The sequence below is a fragment of the Maniola jurtina genome, chromosome 8 (assembly GCF_905333055.1).
Source record: "Maniola jurtina chromosome 8, ilManJurt1.1, whole genome shotgun sequence".
Classification (NCBI taxonomy): Eukaryota; Metazoa; Arthropoda; class Insecta; order Lepidoptera; family Nymphalidae; genus Maniola; species Maniola jurtina.
In genome coordinates, this window is record NC_060036.1 from 5,989,720 (window position 1) to 6,014,330 (window position 24,611).

At 37.2% G+C, this 24,611-nt stretch overlaps 1 protein-coding gene across 4 annotated transcripts in view; it reads right to left on the reverse strand.

The window, feature by feature from the left end:
• The window catches only part of LOC123867777 (protein roadkill), an 81,599-nt gene that overhangs the window by 16,034 nt on the left and 40,954 nt on the right, over positions 1–24,611 (reverse strand). For 2 of the 4 annotated variants that reach the window (XM_045910032.1, XM_045910029.1), the window contains 2 exons: positions 18,611–18,646; positions 8,038–8,203 (listed from right to left, as the gene is read on the reverse strand). In XM_045910032.1, the coding sequence (XP_045765988.1) occupies positions 8,038–8,112 (75 nt within the window). In that variant the 5' untranslated portion in view covers positions 8,113–8,203; positions 18,611–18,646. The remainder of the gene's footprint in view (positions 1–8,037; positions 8,204–18,610; positions 18,647–24,611) is intronic. The other 2 variants (XM_045910031.1, XM_045910030.1) reach the window with 1 other exon arrangement.

The following is a 24,611-nucleotide window of genomic DNA, read 5'->3' on the forward strand; positions in this document are numbered from 1 at the left end:
TAAGTACTCAAATGTATGTGATTCAGCTCTTAAGCATAATTGATACCTAGTATTTAGAGTAAATTAATTTAGCATAAGTTTTAATCCTAAGAATTATAACACAGTGAAATAACCTTTATAGCCTTGTTTGGCAACAAGTTTGACTGATCACCATACCAATTATGTAAAAATCATGGTTGAATAACTGAAGTTTATACAGAATTAATAATTAATTAGTGTTAAGTTTTATAAGAAACATTGGTGTGCTGATCAAAGTTAGTCGAAGACAGTACTCATATGCTTAGCCTATGATTGCATCAATAATGTACAAAGTTATATAGTCTAGTTATAGAATCAATTCTTATAATGTAAAATAATCTCTGTTAAATATGTTTTTTAATAATAAAGAAGTTAAGAATCACCGTCTTGTTTAGTTATTCTACAAATTCTGTTGACAGGTCTTTTATAAACACCATTTTTACATTTAACTGTAACTACACGAGTAATATTGTCTGGCGCAACATGTTTTTGTATTATTCTACCTAGTAACCACTTGCAAGGTGGCATGTGATCCTCCTTTAAAATAACTATGTCATCGATTTCTGGATCAGGAGTTTTTGTATTCCATTTGTATCTGAGATTGAGATTGACAAGATATTCCTTATACCATCTGTTCCAGAAATCAGCAACCATCTTTTGTGTTAGTCTCCATCTGTCTAAATTTGATATTTTACATTGAGTATAATTTTCATCAGGTATATTTATCAGAGGTTCACCTATCAGAAAGTGGCCAGGTGTCAGCGGGAGGGGATCCTCTGGGTCATCACTTAACAAAGTTATGGGTCGTGAATTTAAACAGGCTTCTACTTGTGCTAATACAGTAGAAAGTTCTTCATACGTTAGTGTAGTGTCTCCTATTACTTTTAAAAGATGAGTTTTTGTGCTACGCACCCCCGCTTCCCAAAGTCCGCCAAAATTTTTTGCATACGGGGGATTGAAATGCCATGTAGTACGCTCTTGGGCTAACAACTCTGCTATCTCCCTTGGAAAAGTCGATTTAGCGTTATTGAACATTTCCTTGAGCTGTCTGCTAGCTCCCACCAGATTCGTCCCGTTGTCACTATGGAGATCCTGGCAATGACCTTTTCTGGCTGTAAAACGACGGAATGCCTGGAGGAAACCTTGTGTAGTCATATCTGTGACTGCTTCCAGGTGTATTGCTCGGGTAACGAAACAGACAAACAGACATATATACCCTTTATATGATTTCGAGCCTCTGCCTGGTGAAAATCTGATATTAATTGGCCCGGCATAGTCTACACCAGCTGACTTAAATGGTTTGCTGGGTTTTAATCTTGCTTCTGGTAACTGGCCCATTAATGGTGTGACGTTCCTTTTCGAATGTCTGATGCAGGTAACACACTCTCGGTAGGTTTTTTTTTGCTTGAACCTTCGCACGTAGGATCCAGTATTTTGATCTCAAATAACTCATTATTAATTGAGGACCTCCATGCATAGTTCTCTGATGTGCATCTACAATTATCAACCTGCTAAGATGGCTCTTAGCTGGCAAAATTATAAGATGCCGTACATCATAATCCACTTGAGATTTTTGGATACGGCCACCAACTCTTAAAATTCCATTTTGATCCAAAATGGGACAAAGCTTGCGCAGCTGACTCCTCTTAGGCACGTACCCTTGAGATGTTAATTGCTTTATTTCTTCATTAAATGCAATAGCTTGAACTTGTTTGATACAATTATTTAAAGTCTCATTCATTTCCTTCGGTGTAACAACTGTACTAAAAGTTTTACGTTTATCTTTAGGTAATTTTAAATTTAGAAATCTTCTGCAGTATGACATTATCCTCAACATTCTTGATAGAGATGAATATTTATTCCAAATTAGATCTTCCTCAGTATGTGATAAAGCAATTAACAAACTCACCTTCTCCTCTTCATGTGTATCTTCAATTTCAGAAATGTTTCTGTTTGTATCCAGTGTAAGTAGCCAAGTTGGCCCGTTCCACCATAACTCATGACTCGACAAATCCATAGCATTGTATCCTCGTGAGGCGCAATCAGCTGGGTTGGTGTCTGTACTGACATGACCCCACTGTTCATAGTCTAGTATGTTTAATATATCTGAAACTCTGTTACTAACAAATGTATTCCATCTACTCGGACCAGCTTTCAACCAAGCTAGAACTATCATTGAATCTGACCATGCGTATAAGTTTTCTTTCGGTATCTTCATTACTTGAGATGTCTCTGAGATAAGTTTAGTTGCCAGCACTGCTCCACAAAGTTCAAGTCTTGGTATTGAAACTTCCTTCTCTATGGGAGCCACTTTTGTCTTCGCTGTCACTAAAGTTGTGTAGACTTGATCTTCATTAATGACTCGAACGTATATAGCTGCTCCATATGCAACTTTAGAAGCATCAGCGAAGGCATGTAGTTCAATTTTGGCTTTATGAACGTAGTGCAGCCATCTCGGTACAGAAATATTATTGATATTATTTAGTTTTTCTCGATACTGCAACCATTCTGCTAACAATTCTCCAGTAATAAGTTCATCCCATTGTAGCCCTGTTTTCCACAACTTCTGTATCAAGATCTTTGCTAAAACTACAACTGGAGCCAACCAACCAAGCGGGTCGTAGAGCTTAGCTACTTCAGAAAGAATTTGTCTTTTGGTTACAGGTTGTGTAATGTCTGGTAAATTCAATGTGTACTCAAATGTATCTGTTGTTCTATTCCAACTCACTCCCAATATCTTGACTAGACTGTTGTTAGCCTTGATTGTGATCAAATCATCATCTCTTTTATTTTGTCCAATGTAGCTTAGTAGTGTGTCATCATTGCTGCACCATTTCTGTAGTTGGAATCCACCCAAAGTCATTAATTTATTCATTTCTTCATAAATTTGGAAAGCTTCTTCAACACTATCACAGCCGGTCAGTAGGTCGTCCATATAATAATCTCGTTTAGTAATCTCAGCTGCGATAGGAAACTTTGTTTTTTCATCCTCAGCTAACCTTTGTAGAGTTTTTACTGCCAGATATGGCGCGCATGCAGTTCCAAATGTTAATCTCAATAGTCTAAAATGGGTTACAGGTTTATCAGGTGAGCATCTCCACAGCAATCTCTGAAAGTTTGTGTCTTCCTCAGCTACACGTATCATTCGATACATTTTGACAATGTCTGCAGCAAGACATACCTTATGTGTCCTCCATCTCATTAGTATGTGTCGCAAGTCCTGTTGCAGCTTAGGTCCCACAAGTAGGCAGTCATTCAGAGAGACACCATTGATGCCGTTCTTACACGAGGCATCATAAACCACCCGTACCTTAGACGTAGTCTTGTCTTCTCTCAAGACAGCGTGGTGAGGAAGGTAAACAGCCTTAGGATTACCTACCTCCTTAGCGTCAACTTCTGTCATATGATTTAAATTTATGTACTCATCCATCACCTTTGTATATTCTTCTTTAAGTTTCTCATTCTTCTTTAACTTTCTTTCTAAAATCTCTAATCTCTTACTTGCTATTTCTCTTGAATTTCCATATTGACACTCTGGCTCTTCATTTTTAAATGGCAATTTCACAATGTATCTTCCGTCTTCATCTCTAACGGTTGTGGAATTGTAGTATTCTTCACATCTTTCTTCTTCCTTTGATAGGTTCTTCACTATACTATTTGGCTCATTTTCCATCTCCCAAAATTGTTTTAGTATCTCATCCTCCTTGACATTGATATGTAAACTTGTAATGTTTCTCCTCGCTGAAGTTGATTCCCGTGACATCTTCCCTGATAGTACCCAGCCAAGAATTGTTTTCTGAGCTAATAAGTTTTCTTGCGGGTGTTTTAAGATGCCATCTAGCAATATATCACTATATACTTCAGCTCCAAGAAGAATATCTATTCTTCCTGGTGTTGTGTATCCTGGGTCTGCTAACTCTAGATTCTCTAAGTCTGACCACTCAGGAGCGCTAAGGTTAGTAGTGGGTAACAGTGTTGTTAGTGAACGCAATACATATGCATTTACACGGACTGAAGCTCTGGGATTGTGGCGTGATTCCACGATGAGTGAAACCATGTGTTTGATTCTCATTTGCCCTTCTCCCACACCTGACACCCAACCACTCACTGGTTTACGCGTTAAATTAAGAAACTGTACAGTTGATTCAGATATGAAACTCGCTTGTGAACCTTGATCTAGCAAAACTCTCACTACTCGCTTACAACCATTTTTAGTTCTAACAAATACATTCGCAGTCGCTAATAATACATTGTTTGGTATATGCTTACTAGAAAAGTTACTCACTATATGTGAGTCGTTTAAGTTTGACAAAGCATTAGTCTTACCTTTTTGCACCTCGCTCATAGTACCTGTCGAAGTTGTTTCATCTTCTTTTGAATTCTCATCCTTCTGCTCTTTATCTTCTTCCTCGAAATGGATCAGCGAGTGGTGCCGTTTAAAGCACCGTCTACAGTTTGCTGTACTTTTGCACCTAGAGACAGAATGAGAGGAAGAAAGGCAGTTGAAACATAAACAACTCTTCTGTACAAAGTCCTGCCTCTCCTTGGTTGGCATTTCACAAAATCTCTTGCACTTAAAAATGTAGTGATCATTTATGTTACAGAATGCACACTTCACTTCACTTTTTACACCTTCTTTGTCAACACTAGTATGGAACGCTTTTGGTTTCGCAGGAGGTGTAAACCGTTTCGCTGCCTTGCTGCTTTCTATCATCTCCAAAGACCGGAACCTCGCCTCCAAGAAGTCCTTTAATTGCAACCAGGTTGGTAATTGGTCGTCCTCTTTGCTGAGATTTTGCTCCCATTGCTTGACACTTTCTGTGTCTAACTTTGAAACAACTAAATAGTTTATGAAAAGATCCCAGCTCTCAGTCATTACTCCTGTGTTTTCTAGGGCTTTGATGCACATTGAAGTTGTGTCGACTAGGTTCTTGATGGCAGATGCAGACTCCATACTTATTGGTTTTTGTCCGAAAAGGATTTTAAGAATTGCATTACAATTATATCTTTTGTTATTATATCTTTTAACCAATTGACTCCATGCTTCTTGGTAGTTTGCGTCAGTTGTAGGTAAATTGCGCAACATTAACTCAGGTTCTCCTTTAAGGTTACTTTTCAGGTAGTGTAGTTTTTGTACAGGTGAAAGTCTTTTATTTTCGTGTATTAAAGAGCAGAATAAGTCGTAAAAGGTTTGCCACTCCTCGTACTTTCCATTAAAAATAGGTAATTGAATTACAGGTAACTTCACTTCGTTAATAGATTTTTCAGTAGTTGGCGGTAAGGTCTGCGTTGTATTTGTCTCCAAAATATACGATTGCAAGGTTTCCTTCAGAGTTGTTTTATATTGCAAATACAAATCTTCAAACAGTTCATACGTGTTGTCCTTTAGATAACTTACGGTTACAGTTTTGTCCAGGCCGCTCGCTTTGTAAATGATCTCCTTGTGACCTTCCGTGAACTCTTTCCATAATTGCTCTAAAATCTCTAGGCGTGACTCAAGATAAGCTCTCCTCAGCCTGTCTTTTGGTGATTTTCGAAAGTTTTTTTCCGAGCGTCTCAAGTTTTCTAATAACTCATTTTGGAATGCAACTAACTCTTCCATTGTGCTTTAAACTCGTGATAACAACACTCAACTCAATCTCTGTTCTCTAGAAAACTCACTCGCGTATTCTTTTTTGGAAGAATTTTGACATGTGCTCAATTGCGTTCGGTTTCACGGAACACGCGGCCGGCGAACTTCATATTAAAAAAAAACTGCCAGCGAGTCACGTAGGCACTGTGCGCCGCGGTTCTGGAATCCGGTCGATTGGACCATATGTTTAAGCGGGATAGGATCGAGTTTTGCTCGTTTTTATGGAAGAGTTTGTGAGTAACAACTAACAAAAAAAACACCGATACGTGTGTTCAACTTGATGGTTTAATTGTCACTAAATGAGTAGCAGATACAAAAGTACCTACATAGTATTATATTTAGACACATGGTTTACTAGTTTTGAATTTCATTCATTTGGCCTGCTTTTCATGCAATCCTTTTCTTATTAAATCAACTTTTAATCATCTCTCTTAGTACTATGAATTCATGAATTCTAAATATCGATTTCTCAAGATTTTCAATCGCAAGCATTAGCATTATTGTTTAGACCTTCATCCAGTACTATAAGATCAATATACAATTTGCAAAGTCGTCACCTTAAGCCGACACCACATTATTCTTATCTTCTCATTAACTATTATATTAACACCTATTAACACGAGATTATTTTGTTTTTGATGCGGTCGAACAATTTAAACAAATAATTAGGTATACATATCAGTCCAAGGTACGGAACCCTCGATGCGCGAATCTGACTAGCACTTGGTGTTTTAGCCTCGCCTTTGCAATTAATCTAATACCCAGTCGTGATAAATCTGTTGTGGATACCAATGCTTTCATTCCTATTTAAGAAGTTGTCTGATTTAAGAACAAACAGTTGCATTAGGCAAGAAAACATCAGCCTAATGTAGTAGCATCTTTAAAATATCACATGTTATTCGTTTCCTTGTTGATGTTCGTATTAACACAATCAACGTATGCGTAATATTTCAAGAGCAAAGATAACGACCCTGGTAAACAGTATTATCATCACTCAGTTGCGACTTGTCAGTTGTGGGCTGTGAGATAGATTAATCACGCGCAGGTCTTTGGTAATATCATTTTTCTATTTTATAGAAAAAACTTGTCACATAATGGTGACGATAAAGTCTGACTTGAAAGAGATACCTAATTATATCCGTTTCTCTTAGTTTCAAGTACCATCGAATAAGTACCAAAGAAAGAGTTTCCATCTTAGATGTTGAGTAGAGTGTAGGTATAGTACCTACGCGACAGGTCGAGATGGTAATCGACGTGGGGACGCCCTGCACACCCGCACAGCCCCCGCGCTAACCCGGTGCGGGATAGCGCGCGTGACGTGCGGGTGTGCGGAGCGTTCCCCCGCCTCATACCCTGATTATTTCGACCTGTCGCGTACTATACTTTGTTTAGCTTTGCTCAGACTTACCTAAGAGTAACAAGTGTAAATTAAAAATTTTCAACACCCCCGACCAGTGAAGGTTACAGTAACTAGAAAGAGCTGATAACTTTCAAACGGCTGAACCGATTTTCTTGGACTATTCCGCGCCTACGATCCAAAGTATCTGAGTTTTCCAAAACATCATTTCAAATTGACAGATTGACATTTGTCAATTGACACTTGAATATTATGAACCTAAGGGTTATCTAAGCTTCTTTTCTACAAGAAAACTAGAAAAGAGCTGATAACTTTTAAACGGCTGAACCAATTTTTTTGGATGATAGCTAAGAACACTCTCGATCAAGCCACCTTTCAAACAAAAAAAACTAAATTAAAATCGGTACATTCGTTTAGGCGCTACGATGCCACAGACAGATACACAGATACACAGACACACAGATACACAGATACACACGTCAAACTTATAACACCCCTCTTTTTGGGTCAGGGGTTAAAAAGGAGATAGAGCTATTTAACTGGCATAAATCTATCTCATTATAACTCTCAGTAAAGTCTGAGTATAGTCAAAGTACGCTCTACAGATCTTACATGTCGTCTGTGCAATTTCCACAAGATGAAACGAGACTTTACGACTAAATGTGATTCGACCATACAACCGTTACGGTGTTGCGGTTTTCCGCTTTTCGAGGTTTTGAGGACTAATAATATTTAGTTGCTGATAAGATTTTTAGTTTTATTGATTTTCAGGGATGATAAGAATGCCACCAGTCTGTTTATGAGAAGCCTTTTCTTGCCTCTCCAACCGACATGCATGCCAACCTAATCTAAATCTATCAAATCCTATCAAACTAATCAAAATTTCTAACTCAGCATCAGGGCAGCAATAGATCAGTCCGTCAGTCAGGGCAAGTCTTTTTAGGACAGGGAGAGGGGTCCCGAGTCCCGACTCGAGACCCTCAGCAATAAGGAAGACGACGCTGAGTCATTAGTAGTGTTGCATCCCTACCTGTGTAAAGCACCAGTTCTCCGCGACGGGCGTGTTGCCGTCGTGCAACGGGCTGGGCACGCGGCTGACCGCCATCCCGGCGCCGTTGGAGGACACGCGCGCCGACTGCGGAGCAGGCGCGCCCCCGCCCGACGCGCCACCGCCGCACTCGCTGCCCGACCCGAGCCTGCAATTTCATTGGAACCATGAACTACCTCATCCACGACAGTCCTATAGGTATGCTGTTCAGGAAACGAGCTAATGTGAAAGAAGCGGAACCGGCATAGGGCACGTTCACGTTGCAACCAAAATGTCAGTCTTAACAATGTCAATTGTGCGGTGCGGATGTCGCGTCGTGTCTTTTCGTGCTCCTTACTTTTCGGTCTCACAAAAAAAAGACAAATTAAAAGTAGTTACCTACTTATACTTTAAAAAAATACTTCTAATTTGTTTGTTTTTTCTACATCATATCTATACTAATAAATAAAATTGGAGTGTCTGTCTGTAATTTCGAAATAACTACCGCATACTAAGGTCATATGGTTATTTGAACGATACTATAACTGAATCACACGTTTTTAAAATTTTTGTCTGTCTGTCTGTCTGTCTGTCTGTCTGTCTGTCTGTTTGAAAAGGCTAATCTTGGGAACGGCTGAATCGATTTTGACGGGATTTTCACAGACAAGTAGAGAATTAACCAGGGAGTAACATAGGCTACTTTTTTAACCCACTTTCAAAAAGGGAGTTGTGTTTTTCTACCTATGTACACCGAAATCTCCGAGATTTCTGAACCGATTTGTGTCATTTCTTTTTTAATCGATAGAGGAACTTTGCGACATTGTTTCATAAGAAATTTTGAGTCCAACTCCGCAATCCTGATGCTGCAGGGGATCTGACCAATCCACGCGGGCGAAGCTGCGGGCATCAGCTAGTGTACAATAATTGTACAATGTAGTCCATACTTCCGTATATTATGTACACACCACATATTACTACTATTTAAAATGCGAAAATGTGTCTGTCTGCTACATTTTCACGGCCATCAGGACGTTTAAGCGATTTAGACGTTTGGTACAGAGATAGCTTGCATTCCAGGGACGGATATAGGTTTTTTTTGTTTCGGAAAATCAAAGAGTTCCCACGGAATTTTCAAAAAATCTGAATCCACGTCGACGAAGTCGCGGGCATCATCTATTGGTACAGATATAACTTCCATTTTGGAGACGTACATACTTAGGCTATTTTTATCTCGGAAAATAAGAGTTTCCATGGAATTTTGGAATGGAAAAAACCTAAATCTATGCGGTATATTACAATCATTTAAAATTACTGTCCTATAATTATAACTAATGCAGATCAAATTTTATATTTTTTGACTTTTTTAAACAGTAAATGTAACACACATAACAATACGTTGCAATCAGAAGGTAGGTACATAGGTATGCCAGTGACCTACTGGCCTAATGGCAATACTTGAAAATTCTCATGGAGTAGAATGCAAGGCGAAAATGTAGCAACATCGTAATACGCCAATCAACAATCGCGATTTCGCATCCCAAATCTGGGCCGCGAACATTTTCATTCGTTCGTTCCAGTACGCGCACATCGAGCGTGTCCGTTACCCTTAGCGACCAATAACTCCTCGGTTTTAGAAGACTTAAAAGTTGAAGTAACTTTTTGCTTTTAGGTTTCGGTGTCGTCAAAGTGTCGAGACTCGAGAGTATGTCGAAGTAGGACAGCACAATGCAAGATATTGCCGTCCTGCGAGACTTTCACGAGGTTTAGTTCGATTACCAAATACACGTTAGAATCTGTGTCAGTTTCATCACCGCACTGCATCCGTTCACGGCTCGCGTGCGGTGCCTTTGTTCAACGTTCAGCAGCTGTGTGCCCCGGTAATTTATTAGGGCGGACACGGCCTCCTACAGGCAACCTTATCCGGTAGAGAAGCCACTTCGTTGCGACAACCGAATGGCATCTCACCGTCTTGAATTTCTCCTATCACGTTATTAAACAGCAAATAGGCCAGTAGAAAATACACAGCTCTACTATTTATTACATAAAATTGCGAATGTGGCTATTGGTTTTTAATTAAAACTCAAAGCATGAATATTTTTCACATTGTTTGGTTACCCAGACACCCAACACCCAGTTTGCACACGTTTATAACATTCTATAGTATGTATTTCCATGCCAGCAGTGAAATCGCTTAGAAATCTCGACAAGAGAGAGCAGAGTCGTGCTTATAAGGTGGACGTGGAGTGGGCTATTGTGTTCTAGATTTTTAAAATTTCTTTGCCTTTATTCGTTCACAAATATGGATAAGGTTTAATAAGCTAATACGCCGTTCTTGCAAAACGGGGACAAAGGGAAACAGTTATTGTAACTAATGGCGATTAACCTGTAACGAGTTGCAGACGTCGCAAAAACTACCCAACGAGTCACTAACTAAAGTAGGCTACATTAATTTTATTAATCGGAGCGACCCACAAACCAAATATGTTGATGGAAGACGTGTTACGGAATGGCAGGATTAAGTCATATTAAGATAATTATTATTGTGTGTTTTTGGACGTTTGGATATAAAGTAGGTTTTTAGTTAAGTAGGTACCTCTACCAATGTACGTACACCAACACCTAGTTCATGTTAAAGTGGCTCACCCAGAACTAAGGCTTTGCATTCTATGGGTTTTGAAGCATACATATAGCATAATATAGGAACATTATTTGATGGGGATATACAGGGTGTCCTAAAAGTCGTGGATCAAACGCAATAGGGAGATAGAAGAGGTCATTTCCAACAAAAAAAAATTCTACAGCATGGCCATATTTACATTGCCCTAAAAGTTATGAATAGTCGCCGGCATCGGCTAGTAATATAATCAATGCTAAAGTATATTTGGTTGTTGGTACTCGGTTTGTCCTTCAATAACGTCACAACGGCGGAACTGATCGACGCGATTTTTTTGCATGGATGTAGTTAAAAAGACCTGGGGAATGGGCATAGGCTCGGAAAGACATTATGCCAGATATATCAAAGAGTTCCCACGGAATTTTCAAAAACCTACATCCACGCAGACGAGGTTGCGGGCATTCTCTACTAAGAAATAAGAATATATTTCAGAAGTCAAAAATACTAGGCTACAGATGTATCTGAAATAATCTTAAAAACATATACTAAAAATATGTTTTAGTACATTTTTTATCGAGTTTTTAGTTTCAGTGGTCAATTTTTTTCATAGCAACGAGTGGTGATAAGATATCCGATATAAGCGATCTGTTCGAGGTCGAGCCACAAATTTGCCACTGTGGCAAGTAGAGCGGCCCGAACGACCTACATTAGTTTTCAGTTAACCGTTCCCATTATATTATTAACAATAGCGTAACATATAACTTGGATTTTCCTTGTATTTCTTAATATTTATATTTAATATACATAAATTTACATGTACACTATACTTAAAAAGTATATTAAGAGTAGAAAATACATGGATTTAAAGAGAAAAGAGATTTTTCTATGTAGCAATTGGTAAGTATCTTTTTCATTGTCATTAAATTAAAAAGAGTCATAGGTATCTTATTTTTGCGTTCCAACAATAATTATAATTGTACATGTTATATTTTGATGTATATCGGCTTGATTGATAACTTGATTAGTGTTTTTAACCTATACTAATTTATTAGACATAAAACGTGGGTAATGGACATAAAATGAACTCATAATGATATCTTGCGGAGCTCTTTCCCTCGACCACCCACACAGGGACTAAAAAAGGTAGCAAAAAAGGACAACCTTTAAGTTATTTAACAAAAAAAAAACTTTTTATATATAAAAAAATTGCAGTCAGTGGTGATTTCCAACGGTAGTATAAACTTATAACTATGAAATAACAGCGTTTCTTTCGATTTTCGTATTAATTGCAGTACTTATCCAAAATTAAAATTACATAATTATAATTAAACCCCTTAAAAACACCAACATTAATTTAGTTTTTACATCTATCGGCACTTCGAACGCTATTAAATATTAGCATGTCGGTGACGCAACCTGCAAGTTTTAACCCATCGCCCAACGTGTTTAAACAAGTATTCACATCAATAAAATGCTGAAAATCTAAAAATTCTCAACATTAACTAAAATTGTTTTGATTATGGTTTTAAATGTTTAATCATCAAAACACAAGGTAAGTACGTCTTCAGCTTAATATTAGTAAGATAAAAGTCAATATAAAAGTAAACAGAACAAAAGTTAAGTGTAATTTATTTTGGGCATTTTTAATATAAGTACGGTTATTTTGAAAAGTCAACAACCGACTGAGCTTGGGCAATCTCCGTGGCACGTTTCATCGGTCTCCCGGGCTCTTATTATAGATGTCATTCGACCTGCTAGTATCTTCTTCTATATTTAAGTTCTCGACCATAAGTTTTGACTTATGGAATCTCTATTTTTTTTTTAATTTACTTAGTAAGATTTTTAAGATGGAAATAATATCAAAAGCACTAGGTAAGCACTTACCTACTTATAACTGCTTTAATACGTTTGCTGGGAAAAAAAGGTTTCTTACGCTTTTATAATGTAGAGTCAATTTATTTGTTGCTAGCGATCCGATCCAGCTTCGCAGGAGTAGCTAATTAGGTACAATTTTCGTAGAGATCTCAATTCTTTTGAAAATAAAATATACTTAGCCCATGTTACTCAGGAATAATGTTGCTTTCTACTGGTGAAATAACTTTCAAAATCGGTTCACTAGTTCCAGAGATTACTTCCTACAAACAAACTTATAAACTTTACATCTTTATAATATTAGTCTAAATGCCTAGCCTATCCCGTAATGTGTAAGATACTTAAACAAATAACTTTGTCCTATGTAGTTATCCTTTTTCTATGCAATAAAGAGTTGGAATAAATAAATAAGATAATTATGACCGACCAATGGCCCGCAAATGGTTAACAATATAGCTCTCCTGTTCATATTAGCAATGAGTACTAAACAGGACGAAACAATGGTAATAGAATTAGGACGTAGAATAATGAGTGCAGATAGGTGTACAAATTATTTTGTTACAAATGCCTCTATAATGTATTTTGTGGAGGAGCCAAAGCCACGGGGGGAGGGCAACCAAGTGAGCAATGCCCTCTTAACGACAACTGCGTACTATGACTCAGACGTCCTGAGGACGACCTGACAATAGGGTCCTCGACTGGGCTTTGAAGGACGGATTGTTTACTGAGTAAACCCTCTGCGATATCATGCTTTGAATGCGAGAATTTATACACAAGGTTTATGCGCTTAACATTCTACATGACTGACGGAAAATTGTACAGAGAATCGCATAGCGGTGAATTAATTATATTTATAAATAGGCTAGGCATTATTTTTCACGTGTTTGTTGGTTGGTTTTTCCTTCGATCGCGCCGCAACGCAGCAACTCAATGGATCGTAAATTTTTCATGGGTATAATTTAAATAAGTGGAGTATTCTGTATTCATATTCCAGAAAAACCCAAGAATTATTCAATATATGAATATTACTGTAATAATAACTAGGTTACCATATTTTTTTTTTGTGTGAATAAAAGTACGGAAACAAGCGAATAAAATACTAGAAGTTCCGAAAAATCGATTACACTCCTTTTTTAAGAGACTTTATTTTGTGATTATTAGACTTTATTATGTGTGTGTGTTAGAAAACTTTATTTTGTGGTTTACGAATTTTGGCATTGCAGTGATACTGAAATTAGATATAGTAAAAATAATTTTATACCACAAAACGGATACAAGGTCAGTGCTAGACGTTTGAAAACTATAATAAAGGTAGCTCACCAAAAATTGATGCTGCATAAATGTCTTAAAACACCATAATTCCAAATTCCCTATGTGTGCTAAATCAAGCGACAATGTAAATCTATGTGTATAATATCGAGTTATCACAGACATATTGACTACTGAGTACCATTGCTGAGTACTGACTACTGACTCGTCCCATCATCGCTCGGGTGGCATTTCTGCAAATACTGTCTAAGCGGGCCTCAAACGTTTAGATATAGAGAATCTACATGCAAAATCTCATTTTCTTGATCTAGCTGTTTCAACTGTACGTTGATATGTCAATCAGTCAGTTTTAGTTCTGTAAGTAGTTATTTATTACATTTTGACATCGCAGTCTATCTGCTACCTCATCATCAATCATAGCTTTGTCGTTAGTTTATATATAACAGGCAGAAGTCGGATAACAATGGCACAATAATTGTCATTATACTTTCATGGAAACCCTAGAAGAAAATGCAAATCCGTCGATTTACGTAAGTGCTAAGTAGGATTGAGTAGGTTGTTATTGATGCGCGGCCAGGCGCGGCCATGATACAGACAGACAGACAGACAAAATTGTATATATTGTACAAAAAGTGTATAAAAACTAAAAAGTATCCAATAAAAAAAATTCAATATATCATCAATGTGTACAACTGGATCATGTACATTTTTTTGTTATTTTAGCTATGAGTCTATGTAATTTTGAGCCTCGATAGCTCAACAGTTGAGGAGCGGACTGAATTCCAAAAGGTCGGCGGTTAGGATCATGTACATTTTTTTGTTATTTTAGCTATGAGTTCTAATTTTGAGCCTCGATAGCTCAACGGTTGAGGATCGGACTGAATTCCGAAAGGTCGGCGGTTAAAACCCCATCCACTCCTGGCACAAGCTTTACGCTTAATTGGAGGGGAAAGGGGAGTATTAGTAGGATAAAATCAAATACAGGGAACCAGATAAAAGTGATATAATTATTGCTTCTTTAGGTAGGTAGGTATCATGACGGAACGCCAAGTGACTTGGCGCTGGAAAGCGATGCGACTTTGTTATGGTTTGTCGTGTGGTATATAATTAACTAATCGCGGCCTATAGCTACAACTTCTGGTAAGTTTAGTTAAAATTGTGTGACAAGTACGATAGAATTGATATCAATTTCTAAAAGTCGGTTATTCTTTCATATCAGTTTCTAAAAGGCGGTTGTCTTGCAAACACGCAATTGCTTGCTCACAATGAGTTTTACCTATCTACGTACATAGATGCTGTTGGATTTATTTGTGGAGTTAGCGATTCTGTAACACATAGGTACGGTTAAAGAGAATCGTGGGCGTGACGTGTAGTATAATCAAACATACGATATAGCCAAGGTTAGGGCACTCGTCATACTCTTGGTCCGTGGCAATTTGTAACAATAACTTCTCAATGTCATAGCTTGTTACCGTGTTAAATACGTATATAATTTGTTTAGTATATATAGTTATTATTCATTACAAATGTACGTATGCTTAAATTTTTTGCAAAATAATTGGGGTTAAAGTACCTAATTGCTGTTTTATATTGAAAAATTCAAAGACCCTTTTTCTTATATATTTAAATAAAATAAATTATGTGTTTACCGTCATTATCTTTAATTTCTGAAATCTCGAGGGAAGATAATTTATGCCTTAGCATTATAATTTTGGGGATCTGGCCGACGCTACAAAATCTATGAAAGGCATTTTGTATCGCTTCCTGAGAACAAAGTTTTTTCCTAGCAGGAAATTATCGAAATTGCGGAAAAAATGGTAGGTTGGGGGTTTGTTGAGAAGTGCGAGGTCGTGCTTTATCCTGGAGCAATAATGGCGAAAATCGCCCTTATAGAGCTCCAGGATAAAGGAACTCCGAACAATGATTACGATAGGGGTCGCGTATCGCAATCATTGTTCGAAGTTCTTCACAATTAGACATCAATTCAAAGTGGCCACTACTTTAAATTAAAATAGCAACTTCATAATTTAAGCTACATATACCTGTATTATTGAACAAGCAAAAACTAATTTTAGCATAAAATTATAAAATAAAGAACATTTACGTAATGTGTTTCTGGTAAAAAAATATATCACTTACTTGAATTATCACTAATGAATCGTTGATAAGATTTATCATAAAACATAATATATATGTATATTTACTTATTTCCTAATACATGAAAAGGCGATTTAAATACATGTTTAATTTGTGATTATATATTCTGCACATTAAATATAAAAGTTTGTCATATTTTTTTTATGTATTAAAAATATGTACACTATAAGTACTTAAAGCAGGATGTTTTACGTGCAAATTGCCTCATTGAATCTGTTTGTAGGCGAATCAGTAATTACAGTATGTGCAGAGTAAGGTTGTATAGAATCAACGTTTTGCAGAGTCGGCACAGAGGCTCACGCGGAAATACACGACACCTCTATTCGTCCGTCATCCGAGATGCGCGAGGACGCACAAGGTGACCGCTTCACGTGTCGCTGACGATCACACTCCGCTTTATAACATGTTACACTCAGAACTCTAAAACGGAACCCTATTAATGTCACTCTGCTGTCTGTTTGTCGGTCTGTTCTAGCTCGGAAAAAACATTTCATACACCAAAAATATGATACTCATAATCATGTACGGAACCCTAAAAGAGCGCGGCCCGATTCGCACTTGAGCGGTTTTTTATATAATGTACCTATATGCCGAAGTGGTAGTGGGCAGGCCACGTCTGCCGCAGAACCGATGGCCGCTGGGGCAGACGTGTTCTGGAGTGGAGATCGCGTATCAGTAAGCGCAGTGTGGGACCAACTTTTCATTTTCATTTTCAACTTCTTAATGTCGTCAGTCCAACTCGCTGGACCGACGACATTAAGAAGGTCGCGGGAAGTGGGTGGATGAGGAAGGCGGAGGATCGTGTGTGGTGGTGCGCTCTTGGAAAGGCTGGGAAGTCTTGCAGTGGACACAAACAGACTGATTGTTTGATAAAAGATATATTTTATAATGTGATATAATATAAAATACCACTTGCATTATCTTGTTCTACAACAAATATTTATCACCAGGCTCATGGCGGTTTGAGAATTATAAAATTGTAATGAAAGTTTATCTTTTCAACAATACGTGACATAATGACTCAATCAGAATTTAATGTTATAATTATTATGAACGTGATAATAGTACACATACGTGCCGATTTTAGTACATATTTCTAAGTAAAATGTAAATATAAGAAATTCCATTAAGTTATTATATATTTTAAAAAACTATATTTAGCTAGAGTATCATTATAAAGACATAATATAAGTTGTTTATTACAAAACGTTAAAAAGTTTTTAAGTGAACCCTTTCATCATCATGATCATTATACATAATTAAGTATTAACATTCAACCCTATATATTTTGAAAAACCATTGATCAAAACATGAAATGGCATAAGCTTACAATTCAATAATAACAATATACTCATAGTTTTTATTGTCGGGCATTGAAAACCCCACTAGCCACATCAAAAGTTACAATAAAATAATGTTTGCTGCATAATAATATTGTGTTAAATAGACTTATTATTCAAGATTAATAAGCTGATAATAATCAGCAAGATATATTTAATTTTATAAAGGAATTATTTTTCGTTCGGTGGCCATCTTTTATTCACCGGCTCAAAATCAAAATTTATTTATTTCATGTCGGACAACTAGTGCCTCCTGCTGACTGCAGATTCTACTGAGAAGCGCAGGCAAGAAACTTTCTGTAAAAGGGTCTAAGGTTTCAAATGTTGTTTTAATGGACTCAGAGCTGGTTCTCTCTATAATTAGAAATTCTTTTACCCAACCCAATTTAAAAATGTATTAAAGGCCAGAGCGCCAGAAGAGAAAAAACCCGCAGGTCTCTTTGCAAAGGCTACATTTTAAGGAAACAAGATGCCTAACCTCCGTTGTATAACCTCGCGAGGAATCGATCTATCGTCAGGCTTAATGGAGAGTTGACATTACGTCATGACCTTAGTGAGTCGGTCTCGGTATGCATCGGCATGATGTCGTTGGGCTTACGAATCTAATTTAGCTAGCGTGATTGTAGTGAAATGCATAATAGGTACATGTTATATTTCATAACAGCTGCTGATCCCGGCGACTTCCGTCCGCGTGACAATTTTAAAAATCCTTGACCTAAACTCTTTGATTTTCCGGGATTAAAAGTAGCCTATGTCACTCTGCAATTCGGAAAAAATTACATCGATTCGTCCAACATCGAACCAATAAACCAACAAACAAACTCACTTTCACGTTTATATTATAGGAAGTGATTAATAAGGATTTTTCAAAATTATAAAATAGCTAATGCCCGGCATGTTTTGTTGCAATGCTATTTTTTTTAACAAATCGTGCCACCTATTCAAGCTAACAATCATAACAATCAAGCTATCACAAGATTGCCATTAAACACCTACTTGCCTACACACGTCAAACCCTTTGCGTCATACCTACGTAAATGATCTATAAAGATAGCTACATTGTGATTTTAACTTTTTTTAAATCGCGTTTCTACATTTTCATTTTAAATCCATTGAAAATGATTCAGCAGTTTGTCTGTTATAATAAAAAAGAGTAGATCAACCAAACTTGAGTTATTCATAAAATTAGTAGGTAGTAGGTATGCGCGAAACACTGTTCTTATTATTCTACAATGTTCACCTTAACCTTATACTTTGAGTGATAATAATTCGACACGTCTACCAAATATTTAAGTAGGTATAATAATTAAATTTTGTTACGTACTTCAACCAAGACGAGCGCGCGGATTGCTGATTATACCTAGAAAGCAAATATGTAAATGTTATTTCATTACAGCAAGAAGGCCTAGGACGAAGGCTTGTAGCAAAAAGATAATTTAATCATGGGCAGCGCGGAGCGAGGATATTAAGCTCCGAGGCGGAAGCGAGCGCCCCGAGGCCGAGGACACACGGCAATTCACGGACCGAACGGCAAATCGTTGGAGCGGTTGAACTTTTGACCACTCTTATAATATGTTGTTTGTTCCCTGTTGTGTTGAAAGTTCGAAAACGTAAATATAATTTACATTATATAACTATATCGAAGTTAAAGAAGTTATCCGCAAATTACGATGTGACCGACCTACGTATCCTATGTGTTGGCAGTGAAATTATTTTGAAATTGTTACGTAGACACTAACACGTTTTAAATACAAAGAGCAAGAGTTTACGCGAGGCGATTATGCAATGCACATACGTGAGCGGGACTCGAGCACACGGCTACGGCCCGCGGGGATCAGAAACTGATGTAGGCACGATCTGCAACTCATGCGGTTGCGGTGGCACACGCAACGACCCGACGATATTTGGCAACGCAGCTATTCGAAAGCAACATCGATATCAATGAAACGCCGCATAAAGACATTAATCTAACTGGGACAAATTGATTTATAACTCAAACCAGAAACTGTGCCACCTCGGCCCTACTGCAACACGTTCTACATTGTTATGCCATGAATATACAACAGGTAGAGACAGAGCAAAACGCGAACAATAAGATCGAAATGACGAACTACGCGGAAATACGAATTGTAGCAATTTGGTGATGAAAGACTGGATACAACTGGCCTTAGGCTTTATTGCCCTATGAATTATTAGATGGCTAAACGATTGGCAGAACCTTGACTTCGGTCTGGTAATAAACTACGTCACCCTACTTCCTCAAACATTTGCGAGGGTCGTCACTGACTACATTTAAATGCTGTTTTCAATTTCGGCTATCCGGTTTCGGTCCAATACATATTACACCTTTCTGCAGAATGATAAATCAAAAGAAAATGTTTGCAGTTAGCGACATAGCTTTTCCAATTAAATAAATAGTCCAGACAAAACACCTTCAGAGATGGCGATGATGACGCCATGAACGGACGAATTAGGAGAACCTTGACGGCTAAAATATACATACTCTTCAAATAGCCACACAACGGTGTAGGTTATAAGTGAAACTTTTATTTGCGTAAACAATGCAACAATATAATATTTCCCATTAATGAATACTGAATGAAGCTTAAAAGATTCTATAGAAGCCTGGATATATCTGGTTCATCGAAATTATAAGTTAACAATGGTTTTTAAAAAACATACGTTCAAAGGTCAGCGGTATAAAAACAGTGGGTCGGTTATTAAAATATTTATTAGCCCTGACATCGCAGATCGTTGTGGGTGTGTGTCGTGTACCTACTGAAAAGGCGCACATAATTGATGTGTGTGTGTGTGTGTGTCAAGCAGTGTAATCGGCACTAGTCGGCTCGACAGCAGCCGCATCGAGAACGCGACCCGGTTCGCCGATCGAGAAAGCATCTACAAAACTCGGTTGAGGCCGCACACTATAGCTATACAACTTGTAAATCTTCAAAAAAATTTTACCCGCCCATACAAAACATATTAATATTTTACACGACCTCAGTTACAGGATTAAACCAATGCTACGCGCGCCGTACTTCAGAAGCAAACCTCGAAATCTATCGAGGTTTTATAAATGGTTAACTTCCGTATGCTAAAGATATCTTTTATCTCGATGGCGAATTGTTGCCAAGTACCTAATTAATTCAGAATTTCAAGAATATTAGATTACCGGTTTTTACATAACATATCCTTAACATTGAAGTAAAGAACGGTTAATATTGGTAATTAAAATAGCGGCTTCGGGCTGCAGTGTAGCCATGTTATTGAAAGAATTTATTTTTTTAGCCTACCATTTCTCCTGCTACTCTTTTTACTATTATGTATTCCGATGGACTAAGAGCCCGCGAGTGCCAGACCTTTGTTATTTTATAAAAGCCAAAAGTTTCTATGCGTAATGTCCCAAACACAGGGAGGAACGATCAGGCTCTATGAAGTTTGGCTCATAGTAAAGGTGTATAAAATCTCTCGTCAAAGTATAGTCTATTTTTTTAAATAATATAAGAAATCACGTCATGCATTGCCAAGCACTTAGTACCGTAGCAACCCCCTGCCAGACACCCTTAAACTTCAACAATTTACTAAACATAAGGGCATCTGGCAGGGGGTTGCCACGACCCTGTCTGGCAATGCATGGCGTGATTTCTAATACTATTCCGAAGAAAATGTATAAAAATTAGACTTTACACGTTGACGTCAGATTTTTTAGTCCTTTCTTACCTGTCATTTCCCAAAACCACCATGATCGAAACTTCATAGTTGCTGATCGTTCCTCCCGATACTGAGGACAATAGGCAGACAAACTTTCAGCTTTTATTAAATAGCGAAGGTTTGGTCCTCGCGGGCTCTCTCTTTATGAGGTATTAGATATTAAATGTCAGAAATATTTATATTAAGGTTTTAGATGTTGCCACGTTTTCTATTTCCAGTAAATTAGTATCAAAATTCATAAATTCATATACTTACATATTCAATTTACAAAAGCACTGCTTATGATTATGCTAAAAATCAAAGTTTTTCGATCCGCTTTCATACCAGATTCTAAAAATATAGTTAACAGTAAACTGTTACTGAACTGACTAACTACTGAATCGTAGACAGTGCCTTTATCAAGCCGATACTCGCAATTGCCTAGTTAGTACAGCGCAACAAAAACGGGGTCAATTTTGACATCGTAATGCATTTGACCTACACGACATGAGTGGTGAGTTTATAAAAAAATTTCGTAAAGTACTATTCATGAGTATTCATTTATAGATTCGCGAAGTATATTTTTCTTTATGAGATGATATCAGTTACAAATTACAATATTTGTTTCGTTTGAGAAAGTAGGTATGACAAGTATAGGAAGTTTAAAAAAATTTACTTGTCTAAGAGTAGGTACTATAGGTAAGCTTATTATCATATCATAAGTGTTAGATATTCATAAATAAACGCAAGTATTATAAAATAATGTATACAATTTGTAGTGTTAGAAACGTGGCAACACTTCGCGATGGTAACATTAGAGTTGTCAGCTGTCAACAGCGATGACGGTTAGGATAGTCGAGTGAATCATTAGAAAAGCGATTTGGGAAAAAGCTATATTGTGTAAAATGCATATAGAATGATATCATTGTGAATCTTAGAATAAGTACGCAGTTGTGAATATCTAAGTAATGATGATGAGCTTAATGTCTTGAATATACAATACCTATATATAAACCGAAGTACTGTGTTTGATTAGCAACAGTGTCAAGATGTTCCGAGGGACGTAGAAGGGAAGGCTCTGTTATTATCAGAAGCCGGGATGTTATTCCACGCCAAGAGCAACGGATTTATCCTGAAAAACGTGTATACACTAAGATGTTGAAAGCACCTATATAGAGTTGGGTCACCAACTCAACTTCTCAAGAAACGATGATATCAGAGTGAACAGCAAGATTGATATTGGATTGGTACCTACCTCTAGAATGGAATAAGTAGAAGTCATAATTAATAGTAACTGGATAATTATTATGAGTTAATTGAAAGTCCAAAATAAGGAATTATGTTCTGATTGCCACAATGGACTGTAGTATGTAGTGACATATCTAGCCCTGAGACTGAGTCTAGAAGGTTATATCTAGTTATGTAGTAGGTATTAATTCTAAGACTGGATTGCATGCACAATAATCAGGTACCTACATCCGCAAATAACAATAAAAGAAGAAAATGAACATATCACATGAATGAAATCTAGTTGAAAGGGTAGTGCCTTTAAAGTATTAAGTAGGTACCTATATAAAGTAGAATCAAGAAAACAAGTAGGAAGTTATGTACCTAAATACTTAATTGTTACACCACAAATCCACAGGAGGCACGTATCCTTGAAGTTTCCAATCAATCAATCAATCTTTTTTAGTGTGAATTTGTGTAACATATCAACTTACATATAAAGAGGCCTGGCATAACCATAATCAGTTATTCTGCCATAATAGTATGGTAAAGGTAGATTCTGGTACTTTGCTGTTGAGTAGGTTTGTTGATGGGTTAAATAAGCCTAATACTGACAGACTGTTGAAAGAGGAGGTGGTAAAAGATTATTTTAATTTATGTAGAGGGTTCTATAATTATTCATTAAGTATGTAAATGTGGTTATTAACGGGTGTTACTTAAACACAATAAGTCTGAGTGTATTTTATGTTTACTATTTTTCATGTCGGACAACTTCCATGTATTTGATGTGATGGTACAACCTGATGACGGAGCGGTCTGCTATCATGAGATGAACAAATGTTTCCAGGTTGCATCTGTGGTGGAGAATTCAGTACACATGGTCCTCAAAATAGTACGATGTTTGGTAAAAGTCATATACACTGGTAGGTAAAGATAAACACTTGGATTATGTGGGTAAGTTGATAGAGTAAGTGATGAATAATACTAATTATACTAAGTGTGCTTTATGGTTGATTAGAACAGCACTCTGGTGAGGTCAAGGGACAGCTGGTATATAATGTTATAAGTTAGTTTAATATGGCCGAGAAATAGTTATTTTGGGTGGTTGTATTGTGCTTAGGTAGGTATCTAGAGTAACACCAAATGAATGGCAGAAGTTACCTAGGTCAACTTATTGACTAGCCACTAGCTTTGCCTGTGAATATGACTAGGTACATAAAAGTTATAGTTTGTAATTGATAGCACTGGGATAATGTAGTTTTAAATATACCTCCTTATCAGTGAAGGAAGTTACAGAATAGAGATTAATTTCTAACTTCCTACAGGCAGTGACAAATTTTGCCATGGACCCACCTAATTATTATCGATATTATAATCAGTATTACTCAGATTCCTGCAAGTAGGCACCTACCTGTTAAGAGGGGCAAGTGCCTACCTACTCAAATGTTGCATTTCAAATAGGAGGAATGTTGGCAAAACAAGTTGTAATTTGTATGTGTGATGAAGTGTAGACATATTTTCAGTTATTTTAGTAAGTTTTACTAATTTCTCTACTCTTATTTTGAGGAGAACAGTGCAGAAATAGAAATAGAAAGATATAAAGTCTAAGATTTGGGTATCTGCAAGTGTGCATTGACTACAAGTGGTAACTGATTGAAACAGATAGTTCAAGTAGAGATTAGGTTGTTGGTAATACCGATTGTTTAAGCTGTACCAAGCTCTCAAATTTTATGAAACTCTAAGGATGTGTTGACTACAGTCACATTATAACATACAGTTAAGATGGGAATACTGGTGACATATAGATGGCTGACAGGTTGCTAAGGTGTAGTCGGTCCTGCACGGACACTGCAAGAGTATCTATAAAGTATAAGGATATACAGTCTTGCTAGGGTTGTTTTATATAATAACTAGCTGATGCCCGCAGCTTCGCCCGCGTGGATTTAGGGTCTGAAATCCCGTGGGAAAGTTGTCACAAAGTTCCTCTATCGATTAAAAAAAAAAAAAAAAAATTACGCAAATCGGTTCAGAAATCTCGGAGATTTCGGTGTGCATAGGAAGAAAAACACAACTCCCTTTTTGAAAGTCGGTTAAAAAAGTAGCCTATGTTACTCCCTGATCAATCCTCTACTTGTCTGTGAAAACCCCGTCGAAATCGGTCCAGCCGTTCCGAAGATTAGCCTTTTCAAACAGACAGACACTCCAATTTTATTTATTAGTAAGTATAGATATACCTGTAAACGAAAGGGAAAATACAGAATGTATGAGTTTGGCTTGCCTGGAGCGTGATGTATCTTTGGGAAATTCAATCAGCCTCATCAACCTATCAAGGGCTCAGGTCTAAACACAGGTTCCATCTCAGAGTAGGAAAAATTGGATATGGTCCTCTATGTTAGCTATAAAATACA